The sequence below is a fragment of the Bidens hawaiensis genome, unplaced genomic scaffold (genome assembly GCF_021521415.1).
Source record: "Bidens hawaiensis isolate Kalapana, Puna unplaced genomic scaffold, B.hawaiensis_p1.1 tig00019208_1, whole genome shotgun sequence".
Classification (NCBI taxonomy): Eukaryota; Viridiplantae; Streptophyta; class Magnoliopsida; order Asterales; family Asteraceae; genus Bidens; species Bidens hawaiensis.
Window position 1 is genome coordinate 29,416 of NW_027492914.1, and position 20,675 is coordinate 50,090.

The window sequence follows — 20,675 nt, forward strand, 5'->3', positions numbered from 1 at the left end:
CGCCCTACTTTCCTCGAGTATTATTAGGGCTCGGTCCCTCCTTCCTCGAGTATTATTAGGGCCCGGTCCCTCTTCGTTACCATACAACCATACCTCATTTACATTCATTCATATATCGTACATATCATATCATCATTTAACATAACATTAAAACTTTCCAAAACGTGCAATATCCGAAGATCGTTCACGTAGACAAGCAATCATTCATACTTTTCACATAATCACGTAAGGCACACATTTATCACTTAAGATAAATGTATTAACAAACACATCGAGTATGCACACAGCCCCGAAAACATAACAAGGAAATGGGGCTAGAAACTCACCTGAATGCGATTACGTTCACCGTTTATAGTTATTCCTTTCTTAAGCTGTTAACGACTAACTGTTTAACAATTACACGTATCAATTAACTATTACTACTCGTATCGTATTTCTATCTTATATAACCCACAACGAACGGAGGTCCGGGGGCAGCGCCCCTGGCAGCGGGGTTCTAGGGGCGGCAGCCCCTAGCGGGGTCCAAGGGGCAGAGCCCCAGGCTGGGGTTAAGCTGGGTTAACACATTTTTTATTAGAATTTTAAATTATTTTTCTAATTCGTTAACCCATTATTCATAACGAATTTAGTCTGATTTGCTATCTGATTTGTTACCTTATCATGCCTTGATTCTTTCTATGGTTCGTTACCTTATATTTATGAGCGGACATAAATGTAAGCGAACATACATGTTAAGAGAACTTCGCTTACGCGAACATAACTCAAGCGAACTTAACTTAAGCGAACTTAGCTGTATGAGAACTTATCAGTGGTGAAATTGTATGCGGCGAAGTTAACAGAATGCGAACTTGCATGTAGCGAAGTTAACCACAGGCGAACTTGCTGCATGCGAACTTAGCTGCAGCGAACTTGCTTGCAGGCGAAGTTGTCGCAGCGAGCTGCTGCTGCCCAGGTTAGTTTATCGACCAAAACGTGCGTTTTACCACCCTTAATCCGCTCGTTTATGGTTCGGCTTTACTCCCAGCCATTCCCTAGTCCGATTGCGGCCCAAACTTGACCCGTTTGTAACATAAAGCATGAACCTTTAAGGCTAAACGTTTAATACTAGACCTAGGGTTCATTTTAGATGAGCCGCACATGTTTGCAGGTCCATTGAGTTCGTTTTAGCATCAAGTTTACAACTTTACATTTTATTTACACTCGATCTATTCTCGTTCTAAGTTTCAAGGCTAAATGTTTATAAAAACGTAAACTTAAGGTAAAAGACATACCTTTACGTGTTCGTTTGGATTTGGTTTGCTTATTTATGAACTCTAAATCTTGTATATAACTCGTATAACAACGATCTAATCACCAACTAGCGTTCGTTTGGCCTCGGATCTCACCCTTTCCCTCTCGGTCGTATATGTGTGGTGGTGTGTGTGTTTTTGAGTGTGTATGGAAAGATGGAAATGAGGATTTAGGGTTTTAGGATGGTTTAAGGGGTATTTATATCCCTTAAAGCCCATGGATCTAAGGCCCATCTCACCCATTACTCCATCTTAATTAATCTAAGTCCATATTTCTTTCTTTATTTAACACTAATTAAATATTAACACACGATAATTTAACGCAACTCTCTTTATTTAATACTAGAATATTTAGGATGTTACATCATATCATTTCATCAATAAAAATCAATCTAGATAAAGTCGCGCGTGTGATAAAAAGATGAGGATGTATAAAATGATCACCTTTTCTCATCAACCACTCTATGTCGAGTATGGTATTCAGTTCAACATTAAGGAATGGCAATTTGAAAACATTGATTATAATAATAATTTATCAAATAAGTAACATGTATTAAAAGTATATCAAGAAGATTACGAAAATAATAATCAACTTTAAAAAGGCAAGAAAGTTGATGGAAATATATTATTTGAATCTGGGCTCCATTGCAGCATAAAATTATATCCATGAATAATTTAGGTGCTGCAATAGCTTCTTCATATTCATCAACTGGAAGTGGATAAGTAACACACTACCACCTGCATTTAATTTTCCATCTACCCATTAAAATCAACACCACATATTGAATCACAAAGAAATACATGGGCAAATTTGATTCTCATTATTTGCAAACTCTTTTTTGTAAAGAAAAATTAAGCAGCAATCATGGCGAATCAAATAAAACAAATTACGGATATTTTTTATTTCATCTAAGAAATTAGGGAAATTACAATTTATTTTATGCGATTGATAAAAACTGAACAATTTATGAAACCAAAGAGAATATTACTCGGATAATTGGTAATGGAACTTGGGAGTGATTTTTGTTAAATAGTAGGTTGATGGGTGGTAGTTTGACATTATATTATATAGTACGTTTTCTAAATCCTAACTATACTTCAATAACAATATATGAAATTTTACAATAAAATTAATCTAGATTCTAGAAGTAGGACATTTATGTTGAATTAGAACATATAAATTACAATAATGCATAATTAGATATATATTAAAAATAACACTAATGTATTCCTTAAACTTATGGATAATATTATTTATTCATTTCAACCTACTTTGAATTTTAATTATATTCTCTTCTTATAAACTTATAAGGAAATATTTAAAAGGAAAACCCCGCAAACTGCATCTTCCTCAAAAGCGATTGTCATCGGCGATGCTTCAATTTGTAGGATTTATATATTTGTATTATATAACTATTACTTTTATAACTCATAAAATTCATATTTGTCCACTTAGAACTACATTTACCGGTTATTATCTTTTCGTAGGGGGACATGCAAAGAACTGCTTTATCTGACATTTCTAATGGTAAATATGTTTACGTCATTCCCATTTTGAACTTAATTCATCATCTAAAAATATATTTATTGTAATCTTTTTTTTCCATTATGACAGTTTATGTAAACAACGTTCGTTATGGAAATGCTTCAAAGGCACTAAAATTCATGAAGCTAGATCTGGATAACAGGAAATCCAATATTATAACAGTCCTATAAGTTCCAATCCGTCTAAACTGGTAATGGGTTTGGTTTCACATCGTTTTTTTCAAGTCTTTACGTCAATGTCATGAATTACAAGTTTTAAAATCTAAATGCCCAATTAGATTGTATAATTTTAAAACAACTCATATTACCACAACAATTGAACATAACTCCATATTACAAACTCAAAAAATAACGTTAAATAGTTGTTCTTTACTTTGTAAATTTGTTTATTATACTTATATTTGCACTGTATAAATATACAAGGAAATGTCTAAGAGAAACACCCCTCAAAGTGCATCTTCCTCTAACGCACCTGTCACCGGTCATGCTTCACATTGTAAGACTTCCATTTGTATTATATAACGCTTAGTTTTATAATTCATAAAATTTCACAGTTGTTCGCCTAGAACAACGTTTTAACAATTTTTTTTTTGTAAGGGACATGCAAAGAACTGCTTTATCTTCAATTGACGTTCGTAAGAAAAATGCTTCAGAGGCAAAGCTACTTGTAGATAGTAGGAGATCTAATATTGCTCTTAATAAACAATTTTCTTCATCAAAAAATTCAAGATTAATTGCACAAGGCAATGAAAATATGACACCAAATACAGTGTTTACAAATCAAAGTTTGCATAATTTTCATTCCATTATAAAGAATCCAACTTCGTTCAGTGATATCAATATGGTAAGATACCCGTTTATTGGTAACTAGTTTTTATCCCCTGTATTACGAGAATTGTTTTATATTGTTTGTTCTAATATTTATTTATTTTTTGAATTTATATTTTTTTATTGTATGAAAGTTAATAATATAGTTATGGTTTGATGATAAATTGTTTCAAAAATAAATGAGATGTTATAATCCGGTTTAAAAGCTATATGGTTTTGATGAGACCCAAGACCCGTTTATTTATTTTACTATAAAATTGGTTTTTTTAATTATAAATAATATTTTTGAAAGTTAATAATATACTTATGGTTTGATGAGACCCAAGATCCGTTTATTTTTTTACTATAAAATTGGATTTTTAATTTAAATAATATATATATTTTTTAAAATAAATAAGATATTAATTTTTAGTATATCATATTTTATAGGATTTTTACATCAATAATTTGGTGAGAACAATTTTTTATTTAATGAGATATTATAACCCGTTTAAGGAATATTTGGGTTTGGTAAGACCCATACCCATGAATTCGGGTCAAATGCATGAGAATCCTCCATTTAAAAATCAAGGAATCGGGTGAATCCAAAAAAAGGGGGAGCGACCACATGTAAGGCCCCGTTACCGGTGCCTCACATTTGGACGTTGGATTTACTCATAAACGCAGTTCTTAATATCAGAGTTAATTAAAAGATTCGCGGAACATTAAAACATTCATAAATATTACATATAAACCCATAACCTTGTCATAATAAAACATATTGTCTTTCAGTTCAAATATAAATACTAAAACGTCTTTAAGTCTTCAGATGTATGCCAGACTCTTATTCTTCTACCATGTGCCCTCGCTCAAGCCAGCTGCCTCATTCTACTCATCTGCGTGCATACTTAAAGTCAGCTACGCTGAGTGAGTTCTGGTTAATCAGGTAATATACAATACTTTCACCTACTTATACATATGCATCCGAAGATACATATTATATTCTTAACATGTACATCTTTCTTTCGCACATATATAAATATATACATTCTTTCTTTCATTCTTCCTTTTATTCTTTCTTTACATACTTTGCATCTATCAATACTTTACATACTTATACGTTTTAAAGAGCATTACACCCTACCGCCTCGAGTATTATTAGGGCTCGGTCCCTTTCTACCTTGAGTATTATTAAGGCTCAGTCCCTTTCTGCCTTGAGTATTATTAGGGCTCAGTCCCTTTCTGCCTTGAGTATTATTAGGGCTCAGTCCCCTTTCTGCCTTGAGTATTATTTGGGCTCAGTCCATTTCTGCCTTTTGTATTATTAGGGCTCGGTCCCTTTCTTCTATACCTGGCTATCTCTTACATTCGTTCATAACATACGTACATATCATTCATACATTATACACAACATTATATCCATAATCATAACTTGCCAATACGTGCAATATCCGAAGATCGTTCATGCACCGACAAGCAATCATTCACATCTTTTACATAATACGTATATGGCATACACTTATCTCTTAGGATAAGGGTATTAACTAATCACATCGAGTATGCACACAGCCCCGAGAACATAACAAGGAATGGGGCTAGAACTCACCTGAATGCGGTTACGTTCACCGTTAATAGTTATTCCCTTCTTTAGCTGTGCACGACTAATTATATAACAATTGCACATATCAATTTTCTATCACTATCTATATCGTGTTTCTAGTTTAATTATAACCCACAACGAACGGGGGTCCGGAGGGCAGCGACCCTGGCAGCGGGGTCTAGGGGCGGCAGCCCCTAGCAGGGTCCAAGGGGCAGAGCCCGTGGCTGGGGTCGAGCTGCCAGGTCAGCTTGGAAAATTTTTATTTCTATTAATTGTCTTATCACATTTTCCATTAGCATTTTGAATCATTAATAATTTGCTACTTAAAAGTTCAAGGGCTTCTTTGTAATTAAATCATTCATTTTCTAAGTCCATGGACTGTTCTTGTCATTATGTTAAAATTCTAATTCGTTACATTATTTTTAACGAATTGGGTTGTTATACGAACTGGTTCTTGTAACGAATTGAACCCTCTAACGAACTGGACTCTTAACAAATCAGTCCATAGCGAACCAGTCCAGGTAACGAATCGGTCCATCTAATTCGTTATCTTCTTCTAACGAACTGGCTATACGAATTAAGGGTAATTCGTTACCCTTTTCCCTTAGCGAATCGGATACGAACTATAGCTAGTTCGTTATGCTTCCTTAGACGAATCAGTTAGCGAATCACCTTTAATTCGCTAAATTTTGTTAGCGAACTAGGGTTAGGTTTTGTCAGAGAATGTCAGAAACATTCTGTGACATCCTTAAATACCTCAGCCGCCTTTCCGGCGCCGCCGTGCCAGAAAACCGGGAGGTGGCCGGAAAAACGCGGCTTAACCCATTTTACACCGTTTTTCACCGTTTTTCGTCCCGTTTGATCCAGATCTGAGATAGGGCGACCCCTAAGTTCATCTTTTGATCGGTTTATACCCGATTCTATCCGGATCTCGTGACTTTAACGGTTTAAGGTGTCGGCTCGTCGTTTCGTAACTAGATCTAGCGGGTTTGGGCTTATACAATAACATACTATCATTACATTGGGTCGGAATCGGTTCCTTGGCGATGTCAGCTAGAGAGAGAAAACAAGATGAGAGAGAACTAAGTGTGTGTTTTTTATGGTGTATGGAGTATGGATGAAAATGAGGAATTAGTGGGTATTTAAGGTACTTATATTATGGACCATGGGCTTAAGCCCATGGTCTTCCCTTATTCTTTCAACCCAAGTCCATAACCCATATCTATTTAACCCAACACTAGCCCGACTCACAATAATAACTCATATCCTATTTTATTAATCAAAACGATAAAACGGGATGTTACACCGCATCGCGACACGTAGGATTTTTATGTTTTCGTTTATATATATTATAGATTCATAATACTTTAAAAATAAGCAATATTATCAATTATTATCAACTTACACATATTATCATTTTTTAAATCTTAATTTTTTTCCAAGGGCATCTACTTCCAAAAACAACAGGTCTACCCCATTATGTGATACTCATCGAGTTTATATTTCTTCATCTATCATGACATCAACCAATCATACATTGACTTCTTTAACAAAGTTATCATCAGGAAAGCGAATATTAGTAAGTAAGTCGTACAAATCCTATACCTATGCTTGACTTGATGTCAGATGAAGATGAACAAGCTGCAGTGGCGTAGCCACCCTTTGAGTAGGGGCGGGGGTCGGCCGACCCTGTGAAAATTGTTTTTTTACTAGTATATATGTGTTAAAATCCCGAACGACCCCTGTGTGATTTCGAGAACGGCACAATGACCCTGTTGGAATTTCGAGAACAACCTTATGAAATTTGAGACCGACCCTAATAAATTTTTTTACATATATATTTACAACTTTAATTATATAAATAATATACCAACTAAATTTGAGTTTAATAGGAAACAATTTAAATACAAGTTTAAGCTCAAATGTTCAATTAACCTATGCTAAATTTTTAAGCACAAGTCTCAAACTCCCAACTTAATCTACATTTAGGCTAATTAAAAAAAAAACGGAGTATGATGTCGGAAGTAATAGGTCAGGTAAATTTAATGGATTAAGTGTTTTAATCTAAAAAAATGTTTCGGCTATACATTATTTTGCTCGTTTACTTCATTCGCATTGGTGTATTGTTTATTCGTTAATTGAAGTTAGCTCTCGTATCATTATTACTCATTGCAACCGTATGCGTTGAAATTTGTTTTTCGGCGATGGAGTACATGAAGTCCGATTTGCGTAATCATATGGGTGATGAGAGTTTAAACGATGATTTTATTTTTTCCGTTAAGAAAAAACCTGCTTATAAATGTCATACTAGATGATGTTTTGGTTAGATTTCAGATAATGAAAGCCCGTATAGAACAAAGCCAGATATATTGTTCAATAATTATGAATTCATAATGAAGTTTCTCGTACTTTTTTTTGTTATATAATGCTTTGTTTGATTATCATTTTTTTCTATATATATGACCGACACAATTCGACCCGACCCGATGGTCGAACCAGACAAAAAAATTTATATAACGATGGTTAACTGTGTACGGATACAAAAAATTTCCGACCCCTATGAGAAAATTTCCTGGATCCGCCACTGACAATCTGATGTAGAAAATGTGGTTAATGACCCATTCAAAGGCATCTCTAAAGGTACTTATAAAACAACTATTCAAATTAATAACTATTATGCATATGCATTTGTTGACCACTACTTAATTTAACAGATTACTTGGATCACGGTGATCAGAACTAATATGTGAATTATGTCATGCAAAATTGTGGAAAAACGAGGGTGGAAGAGGAAAACAAAAAGAAGGAAAAACAACTTATTTCCTATGTTGTGGTTACGGTAAGGTTGAGCTACCTGAGTTTGAGTTTAAAGATGCTCCACCAGCTTACAAAGATCTATTAATGTTGGTCCTAAAAGCAAGTTTTTCTTAAAGAACATTCAACGCTACAATTCTATGTTCGCGTTTACATCAATGGGTGGAAAGGTTGATTCCTCCATTAATGGAGGTAACGCTCCATTCGTGTTTAGGATTAGCGGACAGAATTACCATTATATTGGAAGTCTTCTGCCGGAAAATGGTTCAAAACCCAAGTTTTCACAACTATACATATATGACACAGAAAACGAAATCTCAAATATACAACGCTTATTTAGGTACGTATTAACACCTTTAATTAATTATTTTACACATTTTACCTCAAGTCAGGTTTTTAATGTTGACAAACAAATACTCTTATTCCTACCAGAGAATCAAAAAAACAATCTACAAGAAGTTCCGAGTTGCTTGATCTTGAGATAATAAAGGATCTACAACATATGTTAGATTCTCATAATGAGCTGGTGAAATCTTATAGGATGGCAAGAGATCGTTTTCAAGAAAATCCTCATGCTAACCTTAAGTTGCGTCTTATTGGAAGAAGACAACAAGACGGAAGAACATACAACTTACCGACTTCTTCTTAAGTTGTTGCGTTGATTGTTGGTGATATTGGTAATACTAAGCCTCGAGACATTATTGTTGAAACTCAAACAGGAAGACTAAAGCATATAAGTGAATTGCATCCTTCATACGTTCGTCTTCAATATCCACTTTTCTTTCCTTATGGCGTGATTGTTACATGGTTGACATCCCTCATAGAGATTTTAGAAGCTTACAAAAAAAGAAAATGGCCAAACTGCACCATGAGAGAATTTTTTGCCTATAGAATTCAAAATAGGCCAAATACTTTCTCATTGACTCTGAATGGAAGAAAACTTTATCAACAAAAATTAGTTGATATATACACAATGATTGAAACCGAAAGACTCAACTACATACGTAACCAACAAGAGGTTCTTAGATGTGAGTCATACGAGAATCTTCATAACTTAAAAAACATCGACAACCAAGATATGTCCAGCATTGGTCAACGTGTGATATTACCGTCTTCTTTTACCGGAGGTTCTCGGTACATGATGCAAAAGTACCTAGATGCCATGGCTCTTTGTAGGTGGTATGGATATCAAGACTTTTTCATAACTATAACATGCAATCATAAATGGCCTGAAGTCAAAAGGTTTCTTAATAATACCACCATTAATCCTGAAGACATGCTTGACATCATGTGTAGGCTATTTAAAGTTAAGCTTGACGCAATCATCAAAGACTTAAAAAATGGTGAATTGCTGGGAAAGGTTCAAGCAGGTGTTTTACTAACTTTTTTTAGTATAATAATATTTGTTAAACAATTTTTATTTTATTTGATTTTCAACTTATATTTAAAACTAATCATATTCATTTTTTATGTAGTTTATACCGTGGAGTTTCAAAAACGTGGGATGCCTCATGCACATATATGTTTATTCATGCATGCTGATCACAAGCTTCCTACCGTTGATCATATTGACCCGTTTATTTCGGCCGAGATTCCAGACAAGAAGGAAGATCCTGAATTATATTCCTTTGTGAGTGACCACATGATGCATGGTCCTTGTGGTTATGATAATATGAACTGATCATGCATGATTAATAGAAGGTGTTCTAAAAACTTCCCTATAAAGTTTACGCCTCACAATTCTATTGATTCAAATGGGTATCCTATATATAGAAGAAGAGATTCTGGACGCACGGGTAAAAGGTCTAATGTGGACTTAGACAACAGAAGTGTCATGCCATATAATAAAACTCTTATGAAAAGATATCAAGCACATATTAACGTTGAGTGGTGCAATCAGGCTGCATCCATAAAGTATTTATTCAAATATATTAACAAAGGTCCTGACGGGGCTACAGTTGCAGTTGTAGACGCTGACAATCAAGATGATCAAGATCAAGCAAGAGATGAAATTAGAGAATATTATGATTGTCGATACCTTTTGCGTGTGAAGCAGCATGGAGGATATTTGCATTTGAAGTACATTACAACTCTCCTTCAGTAATTAGGCTTCCTTTCCATCTTCCTTGTTAACAACAGGTTATGTACAGGCCCGATGATGATTTTGATAATGTCCTTAACAAACCATCAGTTTCTTCTTCAAAGTTTTCAGCCTGGATGTTGTGTAACCAAATTAATGAAGAAGCTCGAAACCTTACTTATGTTGAATTTCCTACTAAGTTTGTTTGAAAACTTAAACAACGAAGGAGGGGAACGACGAAAGAAGGGTTTTTTAATTGGAAGAATTCATCAAGTTTATCCGTCTCTCGATGAGGCGTATTTCTTACGAATTCTTCTAAACAAAGTCAAAGGACCAAAATCTTTTGAGGATATCAGGATGGTAGATGGCCAGACATTTCCTACATTAAGAGATGCTTGCTATGTACTTGGACTACTCGATGATGATATGGAATATATCGAAGCGATAAAGGAGGCAAGTGTATCCGGTTCTGGTTATTATCTTCGTGCTTTATTCGGATCAATGTTATTGTCCAGTTCTCTTTCTAGACCTGATTTTGTGTGGGAAAAAACATGTGAATATCTATCAGATGGCATTATCTACACACAACAAAGAATATTGAATATTCCAGGCATTAAATTTTGTTATTCAATACCAAAATACTTGCACCATGTTATAATTTCAATAGTAAAATATTAATGCTAACTTTTCAATATATAGCATGCTGAGTGAAATTGCTTTTTTATGTTTTATTTATATACGCAATTCATATAATATTATTTATATTTTCTTAATACAATTTTGTAGATTTATCACTTCCAGAAAGTCAAATTAAGAATTTAACTTTATGTGAGATTGAGAAGTACCTACTTTGAAATAACTCAAGCCTACGTAGATTTCAAACTATGTCGTATCCCGATAGCGATTCTATAGCTTCTTCAAACAATCGTTTAATCGTTGACGAACTCTCTTATGACACAAACACTTTACAAAATGAGTCTCACGGACTTTTAAGTTCATTAACAAATGAACAACGAAGAGTGTTTGATGAAATCATGAACGCAGTTGAAGCTAACAAAGGAGGTGTATTTTTTCTTTACGGCTATGGTGGAACAGGAAAGACCTTTTTGTGGAAGACATTATCTGTGGCAACACGATCTAAAGGTCAGATTGTATTGAATGTTGCTTCAAGTGGTATTGCATCATTGTTGTTGTCAGGAGGTAGAACAGCACACTCTAGATTTCATATTCCTATAAATCTTAACGTGTACTCAACTTGCAGCATAAAACCATGCAGTGATGATGCACATTTACTAAAGGAAACGAAATTGATTATATGGGATGAAGCTTCGATGATACATAAATATGCATTTGAAGCTCTTGATAGTTTAATGACAGATGTATTAACTCCTAATACTTCTATCAATTCGGGAATCCTATTTGGAGGTAAAGTTATTGTTTTTTATGTTGATTTTAGACAAGTACTTCATGTTATTACAAACGGAAGCAGGAAACGGATTGTAAATGCATCTTTATGTTCTTCCTATATTTGGGGTAAATGCAAACTTCTTAGGTTAACAAAAAACATACGGTTAACCATCGGAGCTCAAACATCTGAGCAGACAAAACAGTTTGCTAAATGGCTGTTGGATATTGGTGAGGGAAATGTCGGTGGTTTAAATGATGGTGAAGCAACAATTGGCATACCTGATGATCTTTTGATCAATGATTCGTCTGATCCGATTCAAAGTTTAATTGACTTTGTTTATCCTTCAATTCTACAAAATATCGAAAATATTGATTTTTTCGTGAAAGAGCATTACTTGCACCTACAAATGAAGATGTCCAAGACATTAATGATAGATTGCTCTCACTTTTCCCTGGTGATGAAAAGGAGTATCTTAGCTCGGATAGTATCTGCCCAACAAAAGACTTTGTTGATCTGTTGCAAGCAAATTTATACTCACCTGACGTGTTGAACAGTCTTAAGATTTTTGGATTGCCAAATCATAGATTGGTCTTAAAGGTAGGTGCTCCAGTTATGTTATTCCGAAACATTGACCATCAAATTGGTTTGTGTAATGGTACTAGGCTATGAGTCATTGAGCTTAAAAGACATGTCATTGTAGCTGAAATAATATCTGGAGGTAAAATTGGTACTCGCACATATATTTACCGAGTAAACATGATACCTACAGACAACAAGATTCCTTTCAAATTTCATAGAAGACAATTTCCAATTTCAGTATGTTTTGCAATGACGATTAACAAAAGCCAATGACAGTCACTATCAAAAGTTGGTTTGTATTTAAAACATCCGGTTTTTAGCCATGGACAGTTGTATGTAGCACTATCAAGAGTCAAGAGCATAGACGAAGTCAAATTATTAATATTGGACACAGATAGTAAACTACAAATAGGACATCTAATGTTGTGTACAAAGAGATATTTCGAGATTTGTGATTTATGTTTCACTTAGTTAAATTTAATTGTAACTTACTTTCGTCCTTCATTACTTTAATTCACCACTTTTTGTCCTTTTTTTTCACTAACTACATGAATAAAATGTATCTTTTATATTGTGTCCGATCATATTATATTTTACATGTTTTATGGTTAAAGTGTTTGTACTTTTTTTAACTACAATGTATGTTTCTACCTTTTATATTTAAAACCCAATTTTTTATGATCGAATGTTTTATGACTTATAAAGTTAATTTGTTAAACCCGTGTTATACACGGGTACCTAACCTAGTGATATATATATATATATATAATCTTTTTTGAATTTTTTTATAGCCGTTGAACGGAAGGGGCCCCACCAAAACCATTATCCGTGCCGGCCGTTGAAACGTTGGACATCACCGCGCCCCACCACCAAAGGCTCCCCTTGGTGGTGTTAAGCGCCCAACAACGCCCGCATTTACCCTCTTAATCGCCCGATAGCGAGGGGTCTTACCAAACAAATTTTGGCTCCACATCCGTAGAATATGTCACCACTTAAGTTTGTCTAGTGGCACATTATTTTGGAACTTAAAAGAAGGAGCCTGATGTGGTTGCTCTTAGCCCACCCACGTAGTGTTGAGAGGTGGATGACACGTGAGCCTGAATGGTGTACTAGTCAAACTGAGGTGGATGACACGTGAGCCTGAATGGTGTACTAGTCAAACCTGAGGGCTTGTCTGGTAGTGTACGTGATGGATATACTAAAAAGCTTTATCTCTACCTCCATCAATATCATCATTCTTTAGCTTCCTGCTTCATATCCATCGATATGGTCAGTATCTTCCTCTCTATTTTGATTATTTCTATTTATAGCACTAACAAACGTATGAATTCATTCACACTTTGATGTTGCATGTAGACGAGTAAGCTGCAACTGTATTCTATTTACATGAGCAGTCCTTGCTTTCGCGTTCTTATTGCTCTCAATTTAAAAGGTTTTCTTATCATTTTTCCTCAAGTTGAATTTTAAATACAAATAACATGTTATTTGATCAATCTGTTTGTTGCTAACAGGACTAGATTATGAATACAAGGCCGTTAATCTGTTCGAAAAAGAGCAAAATCGTCCCGGTAACAAACTACTTCTCTCTTTAATTAAATATATTTAAGTGCAAAGGTTGAATGCGTTTGGCTAGACTTCATGCATAATGGTTCAATAGATCTTTTAATGGTTTAGCACTAGATTTGCCAAGCATTTAGTGGATTCTTGAGTTTTTTATTTAAGAGATTGAAAAAGAAAAGGTAAGAAAATTTTTCTTATTCACTTGATTCTAGAGTTTTTTATTTAAGAGATTGGAAGAGAAAAGATAAGAAAAATTTTCTTTTTCATTCTTGAGTTTTTTTGAGTTTTTTTATTAAAAGAAAACGGAAAGAAAACTTAAGTTTTCTTTCCTTCAAAACTTTTCTGTCAAATATGACATGACTATGAAGGAAAGTTTATAGCCCTTTACAATATTACTAATTTATTCTATCTCAATTCTTTTTTCCATGTTGCTATGAGGACGTAATTGTAAAGTTACAAATTTTTTCCTTATCTTTTTCTTCTGATCTAACTCAATAATGTAATTAACACTTTCATTTCTTTTCTTTTATTTTAACTCGAGAATTAATTTTAAGTTTATAATTTTTTTTCCTTTCTTCCCCTGTTCAATCTTATCATTTCGTTTTCTTGTATTTTAAACCCGAGAATGCAGATAAGATCTAATTTTATAATGTTTAGTATAGAGTATTTGAAGATCAATCCTCTTGGGTATGTGCCTGCTCTTGTGGATGGTAACATAGTACTTGCAGATTCTTTTGCAATCATATTGGTTAGTTAGTAACTTCATATGTACATGTGTTTCTTTTAGGTACCTAATTATTCTTCCTATGTTACAGTATCTTGAAGAGAAGTACCCTCAACATCCTTTGTTACCTTGTGACCTTGTGAAAAAAGCAATAAATTATCAGGTAAAATCTTATTCTTTTCAAAGGCTCCTTATATATTGTTGGTAATATTCTTTAAAAATTGTAGGTTGCAAATATTGTTTGTTCGAGCATACAACCTCTTCTAAGGTTACCTATTTTGGTAGGTGATATATTTTTGCTGATTTAAAGCTCAAGTCAAAATAATTTATAACATCTGAAATTATAATTTTCTTTCATTATCCCAACTTATAGCGTTACATTGAAGAAAATGTTGGTGAAGATGAAAAGTTTCAATGGGTTTATAAGCATGTTGCTAAGGGATTTGCTGGTAAGTTGTAGTTGACATGGAGACATTTAAAACATTATATGTTGGCATATTGCAAGTAAAATACGTTTTGCTCGAGGAATTTACACAAGTTAAATTTAGCAGCTAGAACTAAATTCCTCATTTTTGTCTTTGGATAGATGAGAGGGAAACAAGCCATGTATAAATCAATGTGGGGTTACCCCTCTTATGGGTTTGGGGAGTAGTGTTTTCAAGTTAAAAGTTGTTTCACGCAAAGTGACAAACACAAGAAAGCATGTGTTGACAACCAACGCTTGTTAATTAATACTATTTGCATTTGATATTTTTCGTTTCTTCGTAATGTATATTTTTCATGCAACCTCATTGGGTATCTTAAAACCTCCTGTGATTCCAAACAATGACATATCGCCTGACTTGACCCGCCCGTTTCACCAGGTCTACTAGTAATCAACTATATTAAAAGGTGAAATAGTATAAGAAATCTAAACGTTATTTGAAACTAAAATAATCAAATACACCACACAAATATTACAAATTCTAGTTACCACTTTCGATTTTAATTAAAAAAAAATGTTCCTGATTTCTGTAAATAATGCAGCTCTGGAGATATTACTAAAACATCATGCTGGGAAGTACGCAACTGGAGATCAAATTTACATGGTACCTAATGCTTCTTTCTTTTTGGATAAACTCTTTGCATCTCAATTCCTAATTATTCAGAAAATAACAGCATATATATGCAGGCTGATGTATTTTTGGCTCCACAACTCATTAGTGTCACTGATAGATTCAACTTTGGCATGGTATGCAGCTTCTCAACATAACTCCATCACTTTTTAATTTATTACAATATATATATCAAAGTAATATTTGTTTTAAATTTTGTTTGACGTTTACAATTGGTATTTTTTGTACAGAGCGAGTACCCTCTTTTATCGAGGTTGTATGAGACGTACAAGCAAGTACCGGCTATTCAAAATGCATTGCCTCAAAACCAGCCTGATTTCCCCGGAAGAACATCTTAATGTCTCTCTACTAGTTGGCCAGGAATCCAGGATCAATAAATGGTGAGTTTGCTGGGAAATTCTCTTTTCCCAAGCATTAATTTTATTGTTAAATTAGTTTTGATGATCATTTGTATTTTCATTATTATATGTCAAACGAGAATAATTGTATTACATCTCTTTAGGTTGATTATTATCAGTCAATGGTTTAACAATTAAACCCGGTTTTAATAATTGTTTCATAGTTATTATTCATATTAATAAATAGACAAATCGCAGCGGAATAAAAATCAATTAATCATCACTATTGTGAACCGTACAGGATCCGGTTACAAACAATATGTGTACGAGTCAAACCAAAATAAACATATAATTGTAAGCCGACAATATATATAAGTTTACCTCGGTTAATAAATAGCCGGTTTTCGTTAATAAATGGCAAAGTTTTTGAATCCTACAATGCACACTCTGTAGCAATCAATATTTCAACATCTTCCCCCACCACATTCTCATCGAACATCTCCTTCCATTTTCCGGCCACCATACTATCCACCACCGCCGACCCAAATCCGTTCTCAGATCCGCCAGTATCAATTAATTCAAGCATTCGGGTTTTTAGGTTTCTTATTCTGTTCTCCTTCCATCCGTTAATATCCACATAGTCGAGGTAATCGGGATGGATTGTAATAGGTGCTTTTAGTCAGAAGGATGAAGATGTAGTCATGTAGTAGAACAGCAACAGTGTTCACTCCTTCCATCCGCCATGTCTGCACTTTCATCTGTTCAGTTGTTTCACTTTCTGAAGCGCCCACAAGGTGTTCGTTGAAATGGTCGGTGTAAGTATTTCTATGAGCTTCGGTTCAAAACGCTTTTGAACCGTCGGGTAGCTCTTGTTTCTGTTTTTTTTCCTTCTCGTTTTGAGGTGGAGACATTGTCTAAGTGTCTCGGTTGAAGTTGTTCTCAATTCGGTTGTTTTTTTGCCATGTCTAATGGTTTTTGGCCTTGCCCCTTTAAGGGATTCCATTGTTGCCCCGATGGTGTTGCTGGGTCTAAGGGGATCCGAAGGCTTATGCCTCATATTAAAAGTCACCATTTTGGTTCGGATGATAGAAAAGATACTTTGAGGCGTGATATTGCTGAAGACCCTTATCTTTTTACCTCTGTTTGCGAAGCCCTTAGGTTGTCTGAACAATGGTTGTGTTGGGAGTGCATGCGTCTTCATTCCTTCCGTCGAGCGTGTCACCATGAAGATCGGGTTATTCGGTTTATGCCAAGGGAAGGGGATGAGGAGGGTTTTATTGTGGGAGTCCCTAGACCGTGTGTCACAATGGGGGCTTCCTCGTCTGGAGAGGTATGTGTGGATGTTGCTCTCCTTGACCGGGTTTTTTCTCTTCCTATTAAAACTGTTAAGAGCATCCCTTTTAGTTGTTGCATGGCGTTTGCCCAAGCCTTGGCCACAGCTTTGGACAACGTGGTGGCTATGCCTGATTCGGTTGACGCATGGATTCGTCTGCTACTTTTACCTCGGTGTACGCTACGTGTGTTTACGCTAGTCAGCCGCCAGGATAAGAGGTCGGGCAACAGTAAAACCGGTCAATGCCTCAGTATACAGCGGGCGCTCAATGGGGTGACCGTGAGGGGTTTGGCATTCTCATTCAGTCTTTGTTTGCTCAACCTGCGATGGAGGGCCCAAACGGTTTTAAGAAAGGGTCTGATAAAAAAAGCGAGGATAGGGGTTCTAACGTCAAGCAATGTTTACGTAAGGTTGCCGATGGTCATTTTACCGATGCAGTTAAGGTTCTATGTTCTTCTGGGGTCACACCACTAGATAAGAAAACTTTGAAGGCTCTCGAGGATAAACACCCGTGTATGCCTCCCCCTACCATGCTCGCTTTCTTACCAGCAGAGCCTCCCCTTGTAGCAGAGACTGACAGAGTACTGGTGTGCATCAAATCCTTCCCTAAAGGGACGTCGTGTGGGAGAGATTGTTAGAGGGCTCAGCACCTTTTGGACGCCCTTTGTGGGGAAGGGTCCGTGATTGCGGCTAGTCTGCTTAGGGCGACTGCAGCTATGGTTAACTTATGTTTGAGGGGTGGGTGCCCTAGGAGTTTGGCGGGGTTCGTTGCATCTGCTCCCCTTACGCCTCTTCTCAAGCCCGATAATGGGATTAGACCTATTGCAGTGGGTTCAATCTGGAGGAGAGTAGTCTCCAAGGTGGCTATGAAGGGGGTGGGGAAGGATATGGCCAAATATCTTGGCGACTTTCAGTTTGGGGTCGGGGTTTCCAAACAGGGCTGAGGCAGTTCTTCATAGTGCGAATAGGTTTGTAAATGCGTACCACCAAGACGGGTCGTTGGCTATGCTTACCGTCGATTTTTCGAATGCCTTTAACCTTGTGGATAGAACTGCACTTTTAAATGAGGTAAGGAAAATGTGTCCATCCATCTCTGCTTGGGTTGATTTTTTATACAGGCAGCCAGCTAGGCTTTATGTGGGAAATGATAATATTTGGTCTTCCACGGGGGTTCAGCAGAGGGATCCCTTAGGGCCTCTCCTGTTTGCCCTTGTTTTACACCCCCTTGTCCACCGGATCAGAGATCGCTATAAGCTTCTTTTTCACGCCTGGTACCTGGATGATGGGTCCCTTATTGGAGATGCTACTCAGGTTGCCAAGGCTTTAGACATCATCAGAGTGGAGGGCCCCTCTTTGGGCCTCCTTCTCAACATCAAAAAAACTGAAGTTTTTGGCCTACATGTGACGGGGTGAAGACTCAAGAGGGTTTATTTCCGCGGGAGATTGGTAGGCCGGTGCATGGTGTGAAACTTTAGGGTGGTGCTGTCAGTAGAAACGAGAAGTTTATTAGTGGCTTGGCCCTCAAAAGAGCAAAACGTGCGGTTAAGCTGATGAAATGCCTCAAAAGGCCTTCGTGACCCTCAAAGTGAACTCATCCTGCTTCGTTCGTGTATGGGGGTCGCTAAACTACTGTTTGGGCTTAGGACGTGTCAGCCTTCCTATGTCGGAGGAGCCGTCTCTGTTTTTGACACGGGTCTTCGGAAAGCGATCGAGGACATTGTTGTTTGTGGTGGTGCCTTTTTTGGGGACCTCCAATGGAGGTTAGCTTCCCTCTCAACCCGTTTTGGGGGTCTTGGGATTTGCTCGGCTGAGGATGCCTCTTCCTACGCTTTTGTGGCTTGGGCCCAATCTTGGGTTCTTCAAGACCACATCCTACGGGAGTGTGGGGGGTGGGTTGTTTGACTCTGATTATAGGGGTGCGTTGGATACCCTGCATAGTTCTCTTCCTGGTCTTGATCTTGGCGGTTTCTACTTTAAAGACACCGCCCCTCCTAAAGCCCAGAAAATTTTGGCAAATGCCTTATATGGTGAAATCGTCAAGACAGTTGAAGAGAAGTTCGCTTTGTCCCCGTGGCAGCGAGCCGTGTTTGAGTGTTTACGTGCCCCTCACACTCAGGATTTCCTGTCAGTTGTTCCCATTGAAGGTTTAGGGCAATGTATGTCGGCAGTGGAATATCGGGCCATCCTCAAATACCGGTTGATGGTACCCCTTTCCCAGTGGATGACCCATGTCCTGTATGCCGAAAGGCTTGTTTGGATTCTTTTGGGGAGCATGCTGTCCATTGCAAAGAATTACCGGGCTTTAAATATCGACATGATATGGTTCGTGATGTGCTTTACGACGTCCTTAAGCGGGCCGGGATCTCGGCAAAAAAGGAAGCCCCGGTGAACTTCTTAACCGACCCTTTAGATGGGAGATCAACCCTATGACCCGCTGACATTCTTGTTTTTGGATGGGAAAAAGGGAAGCACGCGTGCGTTGATTTGACATGTGTCCCCCCCCCCCTCGTTGGGCTACGGGACCACGGGTTTGTGGTGGGTCATGCGATAAACAAGGCAGAGGCGGGTAAAGTAGCTAAGCACGAGAAAGCTTGCCTTGAGAATCAGCACGTGTTCGTACCGTTTGCTTTTGACACCTTTGGCGCTCTCGGCCCTAACGCGGTTCAGTTCCTTAAGCGGGTTCAGCAGGTGGTCAGCAGTAACTCCGCCCATGCTAAAGGGAACGTTGTGTTTAGTAGGGTAGGGTTTGCTATTCAGAAGGGGGTAGCGGCGCAGATTGTTGCTCGTCTATCTGTCGTTAGTCTGTAATTGTCCCGGTGTTCTAAAAAGTAGTAAACGAACCGAAGGTCATGATTGTTTTGTAGAAATTAGGTGGCCAATTTTATGTGCAATAATTTTATTATTCATAAACTAATATAACTTCAATTATATTTGATAAGAATAAAACTAATTAATAAATTAAATGTTATTTTAATACACAACAATAACTAAACTACAAAATCTATAAATACAATAAATACATACAAAATAATAAAAAAATCACAAACTAAACATCATACTAGAAAAAATATAATAAATTAATAATTCACCCAAATATGAATGATAACGTATGACGTACCCATTTCACATAGACGTGAAACTAGAATTGGCTTATAGAAATTCAAATACATCAATTTATTAAAATCTCAATTCACTATCAATCACAAAATACATATTTCAAACAACAAAAAACAAAATGTCGGGCTACATTAACTGACAGACACATGAGAGCTCATTTTTGGTGATCCATTAAACAAAATATACGTTCTACATCACCAACCAACCGTAACAACTCAATACAAACGAAAATAACACAAACCATACAAAATTTCTTTATGCATTCACGTATATTAAAATGAAAATTTGCATCTTAAATAACAAAATGTTGGGTCATGTTAACTATTAAACCAATGAGACCCATTTGAGATATAAAAAAAAACAAAA

At 36.3% G+C, this 20,675-nt stretch overlaps 2 protein-coding genes across 2 annotated transcripts; both read left to right on the forward strand.

Moving 5' to 3' along the window:
* Window positions 1-11,019: 11,019 nt before the first annotated feature.
* On the forward strand, window positions 11,020-12,212 carry LOC143557876 (uncharacterized). Its single transcript, XM_077046845.1, has 2 exons — window positions 11,020-11,846; window positions 11,930-12,212. Exons 1-2 carry the CDS (start codon window positions 11,020-11,022, stop codon window positions 12,210-12,212), a joined length of 1,110 nt encoding a protein of 369 aa, XP_076902960.1.
* A 1,127-nt stretch (window positions 12,213-13,339) lies between these two features.
* Window positions 13,340-16,048, forward strand: LOC143557859 (glutathione S-transferase zeta class-like). Its single transcript, XM_077046829.1, has 10 exons — window positions 13,340-13,391; window positions 13,479-13,554; window positions 13,634-13,690; window positions 14,345-14,430; window positions 14,498-14,569; window positions 14,634-14,687; window positions 14,780-14,855; window positions 15,433-15,494; window positions 15,578-15,637; window positions 15,752-16,048. Exons 1-10 carry the CDS (start codon window positions 13,389-13,391, stop codon window positions 15,857-15,859), a joined length of 654 nt encoding a protein of 217 aa, XP_076902944.1. The 5' UTR covers window positions 13,340-13,388; the 3' UTR covers window positions 15,860-16,048.
* Window positions 16,049-20,675: the final 4,627 nt, after the last annotated feature.